Source organism: Procambarus clarkii, chromosome 82, assembly GCF_040958095.1.
Source record: "Procambarus clarkii isolate CNS0578487 chromosome 82, FALCON_Pclarkii_2.0, whole genome shotgun sequence".
In the NCBI taxonomy this organism is placed as follows: Eukaryota; Metazoa; Arthropoda; class Malacostraca; order Decapoda; family Cambaridae; genus Procambarus; species Procambarus clarkii.
The window spans coordinates 8,787,637-8,798,859 of NC_091231.1; the positions used below are offsets into that span (position 1 = coordinate 8,787,637).

General features: G+C 38.1%; 1 protein-coding gene across 4 annotated transcripts in view; it reads right to left on the reverse strand.

The window, feature by feature from the left end:
* Positions 1-11,223, reverse strand: part of Pgant35A (polypeptide N-acetylgalactosaminyltransferase 35A) — a 36,274-nt gene that overhangs the window by 12,542 nt on the left and 12,509 nt on the right. For all 4 annotated transcript variants that reach the window (XM_069316063.1, XM_069316066.1, XM_069316064.1 and 1 more), the window contains 7 exons: positions 11,102-11,218; positions 7,725-8,111; positions 7,499-7,593; positions 6,712-6,875; positions 3,811-3,938; positions 3,374-3,505; positions 1,743-1,855 (listed from right to left, as the gene is read on the reverse strand). In XM_069316063.1, coding sequence (XP_069172164.1) covers positions 1,743-1,855; positions 3,374-3,505; positions 3,811-3,938; positions 6,712-6,875; positions 7,499-7,593; positions 7,725-8,111; positions 11,102-11,218 — 1,136 coding nt within the window. The remainder of the gene's footprint in view (positions 1-1,742; positions 1,856-3,373; positions 3,506-3,810; positions 3,939-6,711; positions 6,876-7,498; positions 7,594-7,724; positions 8,112-11,101; positions 11,219-11,223) is intronic.

The following is an 11,223-nucleotide window of genomic DNA, read 5'->3' on the forward strand; positions in this document are numbered from 1 at the left end:
ACAGTATGGCGTTATGTCGATACGTTAGACGAACAGAGGCGGAGGAGAGCAGTTACTCCGCGTGGACGAACGATCATAACTACCCCGCCGAGATTACTCCTGCTCGTCATTGTCGTCATTCAACACGGCAAGCTGGAAAAACAGGAGGAGCAGCAGTAAGTGAGTAGGTGGTGGTCTTTTTCGTTTTGGTAGGGACGCGAGTCTTATTTTCAGAGCCAAGGTGGAGATTACCAGCACCTCCAATTCTGGGTCCTTATCATAAAAGGCAATTCTGGGATCTATCTGAACACTAAGCCATGAATGCTGAACCCAGGCAAACTGAGTCCATAAAGCGGCAATTGTTTGATACACTTCCACCTCAGAAACAGAATTAGAGTGAATCAGAATCTGTAGGGAACAAATCTCACAGGTTGTAAGAATTGCCAACCCAACAGACAGCATAGCATAGGCAGAAAGAATTATTGTTACCCTGTAGCAAAGTTAACTAACACCTTGGAAACCTGCAACTGCTGAGAGTGAGCTTGATTGGCTGTCCTTTATTTATTATTGACCTTGTCAGACTCATGGAGGAATACCAAGGCTTCCAGGTTTGGGAAACCTTGGTAATATGCCAGACAGGTGCTCCCAGGCACTGGGGATACTCGCCAAAAGAAACAAAAACCAAAAAGAACCAAATGTATTAAGAGCTGCAAATGGTAACTGTGGCATGCTTTATTAACGAAGCATGTGGGCCTTAAGTACACCCCAACATAACAGATTTGAGTGGTCTCAACCATGGGTCTAAACAGAGGAGTCAAACAACCCTTCAAATACCTAAGGTAACACACTCCATTTCCTTGGTCAGCCCTCAAAAGGGCAAATTCCCAATCACATCAGAGAAGTCACTCTGCCAGTACAAGGAGAATGCTAGACGAACATTCAGGGGAAGTAAACATTAGATGCATGTAGTTCAGAGAGCAAAAAGCCAAGTGCACACAATAAAACTAGATAGAAAACATGCTTGTGAAGCTAATACTATATTGGAAGCATACACAGGCAAATGACTCCTACAGGACAAGTCCTAGAATTTGTCCTGAAGGGACACTTAGCTTAGAAGAATTGGGACCCCACTAAGAAAGATGGCAACAATGGAGTACTACAGTGATGCACTAGGCAACACATCAGCAAGAAAACTGGCTGGCAGGTTAGTGGAGGACCGAGTTCCAGGCCACCTGATAGCAGTGATTGCTACTAACATTTTCAAGCTAGTTTTGGGCGAGTTATTTTTTTGTTTTAATTGTTTGGGAGAGTTGTGGCTTTGATTTTTGTGAACCGAACAGTTGTCTGTAAAGCTTTGCTGACTTTCTGGATGCTTTCCCGGTGAAATTGTGGAATGTCATTTGCTCTCTGCACCTCTGTGAGAGGGCCAAGTTCTTGCTCGGGTCCCCAGGATGCTAATCGGAACTCCTGTGACTGATGACTGACATAACTAAAGTATGGAGCAATCTCAGCAATTAATATTTGGGTGGCACATTTGGAAAAAAAATTGTCTCAAAATATTTAAGCAGCTCAAGGGTTAATCCTAGTGATCTAAAGGGCCTGGGGAAACATTTAATTTAATTATATGATAAGGAAATTGCGTAGAAGTTTTCTTCTCAGTCACACTCATGCAAAGTGTAAAGATGGTGCATTTTGAAAACAAAGTAAATTCAAATAAATGTGAATTCCTGTCTAACAATACTAATGGTATTTTTAAAACTTACTTAATAGGTTTGACAAAATTACTTTTGTCAGCAAAATATATAGACGGGATTGTATCCCACTTGAAATGAAGACCCCAGTTAAAGCCACCACGAACCAGAGGAGATGCTGTGTACTGAAAAATAAAGAAATTAATTTGTATGATTATGCAGAAAATGTCTTGCAAAGTAATGTTTGAGATTTAATACCTTCAAGCTGACTTTACTCAAAACAGATTTTCTTCGCAAAAGATTAATTATTAAGTTTCATGGATAAATACTAGAGTATCTTTTCATGGTTGTTTAACTACCAAAATATTTAGATAAAATGTTCTATATAAGTTTTGAATGTAAAATATTTGTGTGGGGTGCAGTAGTGAGCAAAATGTGGGGTGTGGGTGTGTGTATGGCTGTGTGTGGCAGTGTGTATGACTGTGAATGTGCATGTATGTGTGTATGTTTGGGTAGGTGGGTTAATTTGCACAATGACCCTGTTTAATGAGATTTGCATGGATTTCTGCAGTACCTGTACTAATTTCCGTTCACTAATTTTATACCTATAATACTATATTAAAAAATATCATCTACCTGATGTCATTCTACAGTTTAAAAACTACCAGTATACATTTAACCGAAAATCACAGAGGAAACAATTACAAATATTCCTTTACATTTGACAATCAAAAAATATTTTTTCTTACAATTTTTAAACATGGACCAAGTTGTTGAAAACCAAAAAATCTAATTTTATCCAGACCATTTCATTTTACAGTGGATACCTTTTAATGTTTCAACCCGTTTCCTAAGTACAGTATATCCATTGATACTGATGCTATATACTGTATATATTTAGGGCTATGTGGTCAGTCACACACTTTAACACATTTAATATTTTGTTCATGAGAACCATAAAATATATTAAAACATTTTTTCAACTATCCAAATACAATTTCTGTTATATCTGACCATAATCAAATTGGAATCCCTCCATTACATCTTATTTATTTTTCAAACTGGGTTTTTAGAGGTAGGAATCCACTGAACATGTTTGGTACATAATAAATAAATTTATACTGTATATACATTCTTTTTAAATTAACTTGCTTTATTATTTATATTAAAATGGCCTGAATGAATTGATAATAAAGATGTCTATAGTATGTACATACATGAAACACAGAAAACATAGGAATAAAAAAAAAAGGGAAACTGCAGAAATCTTCCTGCCCAAATGAGACAGCCCTAATTAATTTAACAAGAAGTGAATGGCATTCGACATTTTCAAACACTCAATTACTTAGCTGTTTTTGTATTAACTAACTTTGTATTTCTTGAATTTTTCTAATTTTGAATGAAATAGAATTGAGTTTACAGTACAGTATTGCAAGTTATAGATGTGATGGTTTTCCCTGAATGGATTTAGAGTTATGTTAATTACAGTTCTAAATGGTTCCGAGATGTTTTGAGAATGTAGATTATGGTTATGGTCATACCAGTATTTTTGTAAGCAACACTCCTGTGATGATTCAGAAAATGTATATATTTTCAAATCTTTGCAACTGCCAGGAAACTAGTCATTAGACAAAAAAATTATCCTATGGCACCAAGGCTGGTGTGTACAATATATCTGAAATTTTTGTATTAATGAAACGTACTTGAAAAGTGTCAGGAGAAATAACATCAATGATTGGTGTGACCACATGGTTGCGGTTTTCGGACACTCGTGCCAACAGTGGCTCCAGCCACCCCACATTTACCTCAACATGGCTGTCCAGGAACACAAGTACCTGCAAAGTTCATAGATGATATTTCATTACGAAGGATCATCTTATACTGACAAACAGCTGTAGGTGAAGAAATGATGTTAAATTTTAAATAATTTCCAACATGAGGTTTAAACATATTAAAAAATTGAAAACTTCAAACTATCTTGATGGAAAAAATTTATGCAAACCAGAATATCTAAATTCTTATAGTTTAAAAATAAGAGGATGCAACTAAATGAAGTAAAAATTACTTGACATAGCAGGAGTACAACACGGCACATGATACACTACTGAAACAACGACAAAGAACAGGACTACATGTTTACCTCACCAGAAGCATGTCTTGCACCAAAAACACGAGCTCGGATTAGGCCTTCCCTCTGGGGTGTTTGGAGCACACTTATTTTCTTGCTAATTCCTGCTATCTCATCTAATACTTCAGCATGATAATTCTCTGTAAAAAATTAATAAGTGAAGGAACTTTTTAAACAGGAATGCAGTAACAGCCACAAAATAAATCTTAGCTCTTATAACAATTAAAGCTTTACATTTGATACAAAATAAAAAACAAAAAATTTTGTGGGAAAAGTGAATGAGTGCAATGTAAGAAAAAAATAATCTGATGACATTAAAATGTGTAAAAAAAAAACAGCGTTGAATGTAATGAAACGCCATTTTCTGGGCGAGACCCAGAGGCTCCCCGGAGCTTACTAGGCTGATATGCTAATGGCAGACTTTGGCACCAGTTATGTGTATGGAGTTCTATGGGCCTACCGGGGACCATGAGCCAGAACCTGGCCCCCCCCTCAGAAGAGGTTGTTGTTGTTGTTGTTAAAGATTCGCTACCTGAAACAAAGAGTTCCCGATAACACTGACTATGGTGAGCCCGTAGTGCCTTGTTCAGAAGAGGTAAGGGAAGCAGTGGCCCTATAGAAACCTCTGTGTGGTTAGAAGCATTCTGTCTGCCATCGACCTGGTCAGGCACCCAGAAAGGTAAGCATCCCAAAACAAACCCCTATTCTGGTGAAAATATTGCTACCAAAAGCCAAACAAGTGGATAGAACTCCCCTCAATGAAACGAGCAAACGATCATGACGTCATACGTCGCCGCGCCGCTGTCTGGGCAGCTCCTCCCTCCCTGGGAGGGGGAAGGGGGAACCCCAAACCCCACCGCCGGCTATCCACCCTTTAGTTCTTAAGCTGGATGTCAAAACATGCGAAAAACCGCCAACTAGAGGGATGGAGGGATGCCGGGGAGCCTCCGGGTCTCACCCAGAAAATGGAGTCTCATTACATTCAACACTGGTTTTCTGGGAGGGAGCCCCTTCGGCTCCCCGGAGCTAATTACCCGCAGAGGAAAAACTTAGGGACTTACCTGGGAGGCGGTCGCTGCTCACTCCTCAACTCTAAGTCGAGACAATTGGCTGCAACCGCCGACCCAAAGCGACACAGGCCCGACTAGGCTCAGGAACATTCACAAGGTAACGAGCAGCCAGGACCCTGTTCGACTACCAAAAGCCCCGCGCCCTAATGTCAGCCTACGACATGTGCCAAAGACAGCAGCAAGAGCAGCGAACTTACAAACGTCATGGGCACGGGGATAGACCACAGGCTGGCTAGCCTTAATAACTGCGGACGACCTGGGAGACCCGCACCCGCGAACAGGGAAGAAGGGAAACCGGATCAACCCAAAGAGTGTCCCGGACACAGAAGCCGTGAGGCGCAAATAACGGCGAAGAGCCACAACCGGACACAAAACATGATGCACCCCGGCATAACCAACTAAGCATCCACAACCTAGGGATCCCTTTGGAAAGCAGCAGTCTCATTCTTTGCCAAAAAAGAAGGAGACGGCTGCAAACGAACAAATCCATCACGAAGACCGAACGAGCAGAAACCAAATGGTCAGCACATTTGATGCTGTTCATGCTCTGTATGGGGATTTTGAAAAAATAAAACATGCATTGGATTCTCTATCAGCAGACAATGAACAGCAAGTGAATACAAGGCGAGAGGCAGAAGGATTGAGCACAAAATTGAAAAACCTGGAAACAATTTTTCTCACAATTCTTTGGAATGACATGGTAGAAAGAATGAACAAAACAAACAAGATCCTACAATCAAAGGATGTGAATATCCTTGTTGCCTCGAATCTTCTTGAGTCTATGAAAACTTATCTCCAGGAAACTAGAGACAAATTTAGTTAATATGAATTCAAAACCACGAGTATGTGTTCAAATACAAATTACAGTGATGGGAAGAAATGGGAACGAAAACGAAGTGTGCATTTTAGTAGATATGATGAATCAGTAGAAGAGGTACTTCTCATTAAAACCAAAAAATTCAAGGTGAAAACTTTCCTCCCTATTCTGGACACACTAATCTTTGAACTGACAGAACGTGCAGGGGCTTGTTCACAGATTGGAAAGCTGTTTTCTTTCTTCAGTGAATTGAAAACATTGCTTCTTATGCAGTAAAGAAAAAGTGTGAACATCTGGCTAATATGTATCACAAAGACCTGAATTATGATTACCTTTTAAATGAATGTGAGCATCTCGAGCACTACATGGCTCTTTGTGAAATTTGTCACTCTCCCATGCACTGTGCAGAAATATAATTTTGGACAATTTGAAATCTGTATTCCTGAATGTTGACATTGGACTCCGAGTGTTCATATGCATCACAGTGACCAATTGTACAGGAAAACATTCTTTTTTATAAGACAAACTTATAACAAAAATTCTGCTTCGTAGCACAATGGTGCAGCATCGTTTGAACTGGCTTTCACTTATGTGCATGGAAAAAGACATCCTGAAGACCATTGACTTCAAGCCAAAAATAAATCAATTCTCTGCAAAGAAATGCCACAAATGCTTGTTATACTGTAATAAATAGTTCATAGTACATATGTAATTTCATACTGTGCCATCTAATCTGTGTAGCTTACTGAGTAAAAGTGTTTTTTTCAAGCCTTGTGTATTGTTCAAATGTTTATCATGTTAATTAGTTGCTGCTCTACAGCATGCTTTTAATGTTTTGTCAACAGTTTTGTTGAAGTGCCAATAAAATAAATAGATGTTTAATATTATTGACCATTTACTTTTTATTCCTGTGAGTGGTTGACATAGGGGCCCCAGCACACTGGCTTGCCCAGAGGCCCATAATGCTGTTAAGACGGCCCTGACACCAAGAAGTACACAATAAAGATAAAAGTCCTTAGTGCTTACCATTATTTGTATCATCAATCAGCAAGATTTCACGAAGGAGGTGGGAAGGTGTTCGGTCAAGAATGGAATGTATGGTTCGAAGTAAAGCAGAATGATCTTCTCGGTAAAAGCATATAACAATAGATGCAGCTGGAAGCTGCAATGGATAATTAATATCCATACATCTGTAATTAAAAAATAATATACTATAATTTTATCACATTTGCACTAAAGTTATATATAATCCAATAACAGTATTAAAATGGCATTTTGGGCGTTTCTGCCCGAAACGCTTCGCGTAATAGTGGCTTTAGGTATTGTATGTACTAGCTCTATAAATTCATTAATATCTTTATCACACCTTGTATGTATGTACTTTACCTAAATAAATATTTGAATTTGAAAATATGTAAAGACACTAGCAGTCAATAGTAGTTATAGTATAAAATACTATACTATACCTTAGTGCTAGAATACAAAGAATGTATGTGTAACATACACTCTTTGTGTGTATAACATACAAAGAATGCAACTTTGTATGGTACTCAGTGCAGCCTTTGAAAGCAATTTATATTACTGGAACTTGATCTGTAAATTTGTTTTGACATATTTGAATACATACAGTGCATAATAATGTGTGGCCTTATGAAATCTTCACTAAGTTAAATATGGTTTTTGTATAACAAAGGTTTTCCATCCCTGGTATAGTTAAGTGAGAGTTCAAACATATTAAATACTTGTAGATTGATATATTGTACTAGGAGATAAGTGATAAAGAATAGAACCTGAACTCAGGATAATGACAAACCTTTTATTCCTTGTGTCGGGTATCGGGCGATGTAAGGAGAGTCGTGTAGAGATGAGGGTATTGAAAGCATGGAGACGATAACCCTTTTCTTTTTCCTGAAAATGTTATTGTAATTAAGATTATAAAAAATTTGCTATTGGATATACTTTATTACTAGTACTGTACTGAACATGTAATGTCCTGTATACTATTACAAAAAAATTCCAGTTCAGAAATTACATCTTACCTCTTGATCTTCATGCGTCTTTACCAATCCAAGTTCTGCCAGAAAACCTTCTTCAGCAGCACCTTCTTCAGGTTTTGTTGCATCATTTTGCTTAACATTTTCTACCTTATTATCGTCTGCTGTTTTAATTTCATTTTTACGAAAGTTATCACTATTTTCATACTTCTTTTTCTTGGTTTCCATAATCCTATTTTTTACATTATATTTATTAATTTCATTTTTTACTACATCATCTACTGGTTGTATATAAGTTTGTTCTTTCGCTTTCCTCAACTCTGAATGGCCTTCAATCTCTCTAATACGACTATATCGTCCGTGCAGTCCCTGGGGCCCTTCTGGACCTCGAGGGTTAATGTTTTGTTGATATTGAAAAGAGGGGGTCAGATCCTGTTGGAAAACATTAAAAATAAATATTTAAAGCAGCACCATCTTATATTGATAAATATTATTTGTTAATTAAAAATAAAAAATTACAGCTAAAATAAATAAACTTCAACATTAAGCTTGAAATTAAGCCTGACAATAAAACAATTTCAATATTTTTCCCCTTGTATAGTACTGTATATATAAATTAAATGTTGTTGTGTAAATTAAATGTATGTATAAATTAAGAATACAAATACATTATGAACATATTTCCACGAGAGTTGCCAGTCAAAGTATATCCTTGTGGATACACTTGCTCCACAAGTGTTATCGGCCGGGTTTTAGATCCGACATGGAGGGTTGACTGGGCACTGATCCGTAACTGTTAGCCCTTTTTCACCCAGCCCTTGTAATTGGAAACCTGGTTGAAAACAGATCAGCAAGTCAGCATTCCAGGGAAAACTAATAGGGTAAAGCTTTAGATAATCTATGGGAAATGTCAGAGACTATGGGGGAGTTAGATCTGGCCATTTATGCTGTGCCTTCTAGCTATTTATCCCTTGCATGCTAATTACCCCTTTGAACATTTATCATATTTATTTTTAAAGTTGTGGATAGAATTAGCTTCAACAATCTCTTCCTTCAGTGCATTCCACTTTAATTGGATTATTTAACATGGGTGGTACACACACAAGGGGACATAGGTGGAAGCAGAGGACCCAAATGAGCCACAGACACATTAGAAAGAACTTTTTCAGTGTCAGAGTAGTCAGTAAACGGAATGCACTAGGAAGTAATGTGGTGGAGGCTGACTCCATACACAGTTTCAAATGTAGATATGATAGAGCCCAGTAGGCTTGGGAATCTGTACATCAGATTGACGGTTAAGAAGCAGGACTAAAGAGCCAAAGCTCAACCCCCATAAGCACAACTAGGTGAGTACTTTCCTACCACCCATACACCCAGTGCAGTGCCTTTCCTGTTATCCTCGCTAGCCTCGCTATCTTGTATATTATATCTTTCCTGAGGAACTGCATCAAAAGCTTTTTAGCAGTCTAGGAAGAAGCAGTCAACCCATCTCTCCTGTCTTATCTTAATGACCCTGTCATAGAAGTCAATCAAGTTTGTAAAGCATGATTTTTCCCTCCCTGAAGCTGTATTGTGCCTGTTATAAATGTTACTCTCTCCAAGTGTTCTACAATTCTTTTTCTGATGACGTTTTTGAAAATCTTGCATGAAATACATGTTAATGACACTGATCTATAGTTTAGTGCTTGAAGTCTGCTAACACATTAGAAGTTGACTACTCATATACAAAACTATGAGAAATAAATGATGATAGTACAGGGCTGCATTAGTATTGTTAACAAGAATAATATGCAATACTGTACAGAGACTATTTGCATAATACAGTACAGTGGCATCTCCAAAATATGGAACATTTCTGTCCCGTCTAGGAATCAAACCCAGGAGCCCCAACTGTGAGTCGAGAATGAAGTCAATTGTCTTACAAGGCCCTATTTTGTAGCTCAGGCTGGTCTAGATGACAGAGGTAGCAAAATGCGTATGTCATGCTGCCTGTGAAACTTTTGCAGTGTAGCAAGTATATCAATCCATCCTCTTAAAAATTATGTCGCTTTTTGCTTGTATGCGCGCTATGGCCAAAAATGGACGTACTGTAATTTGAAATGAAATCGGCTCACAAGAGTGATGTACTGTCCCGTTTTCTGTTTGAGTCCTCTGGCTTACTTGGTTAGGTTAGGAGAGGAAACTTTCAATTAACGTCTTTCATGACGTTTTGAAACATTTAGGCAAATTTCCTACTCTCCTAACCTATCAGAGGACCCTTAACTTACTGTTTAGGAAAAAAAAAAAAATCCAAATTTATTTTCATTTTTTTTTTAATTTTGAAATTACGTTCATTTTTGGCCATATGGGCAAACGGCCAAATTCAGACATACAGTAATTTATAAGAGAACAGGTTGAGTATATGATGTCAATAATATACTAGCTCCAAACTCACATTAGATTACGTGCAGATAATGACATGGGTCTCTTAATTCTACTTGGTCCACTAGTTACAATTAATACCTCCTTACAAGTGTACAACTAATTACAGTTAATACTTCTTCCCAAAGCTGCTAGAGGATGGTCAGGTGAAGTGAAGACTGGTAATATAACCAGTCGACAGGGAATCATCATCAAACTCCAAGAGTAGTGTAGTTCAGTACAGAAGCTTGAGAAATATCACACATCTTCAACATTCATCATCAACAACAACGTAACACTTAACATGTGCAGTTCCTACCCTCACAAGACGTTTCAGTCTTGACAGAGCAGACAGCCAGACTCCGGCCACATCGAGCTTCCACACTCTTATCCCGCACTCCGCCCACATTCAGAGCACCACACTACACACACACACCCCACATCCGAGCTGCTCTCTATCCCCGGCCTCACTCGGTTCTCTGCTCTGATGCAGGCTATGGCTCAACTACAACAACACTTCACTACATTGCCAACAAACTGACTGCTGTAGCCAAGACTATACTAAATAAATATTAAAAACCACTAAACTCTTGTGTAAACAACCAAATACGTACACGTAAACAATATGTTACAGCAGTCACCCCTAAATAGGCCTTGAAGACCTCAATGCCAATAGTTAATGCCAGTTACAGACTGTCAATGCTCACCACCAGCATCCAGCTCCATGCTACAGTGTTGCTTAAGTTATTGATGAACAGCATCACCTAAATCCTAATGCTGAGACTTTTTAATATTTTTGTCACTTCTCTTTCCACTAGTGCTCTCCATTTTATTCACAAGCTAAGTGATATAATTTGCTTTTCTTGTGCCCAAAACAGCACTAGTATTAAAACCATACTCTACTTGCACCTTTTTGTACATATACAAAGTAAATACAATACAGTACATAATTTTAAATCTTGTTTTAAAGGCCAAATACAGTAACAACTCTTCATAAGTGGATTATATATAAACCTACTAACCTCAGTAAGGGAAAAGTAAAGATATATGATAATGGCCCAAGTTAATGAAGCCACCATCACACCAAGGACAAATGATCTTGCTCTCAGAGAAGTCCCCATTCCAGCTGGGCCTCCAACCTTGT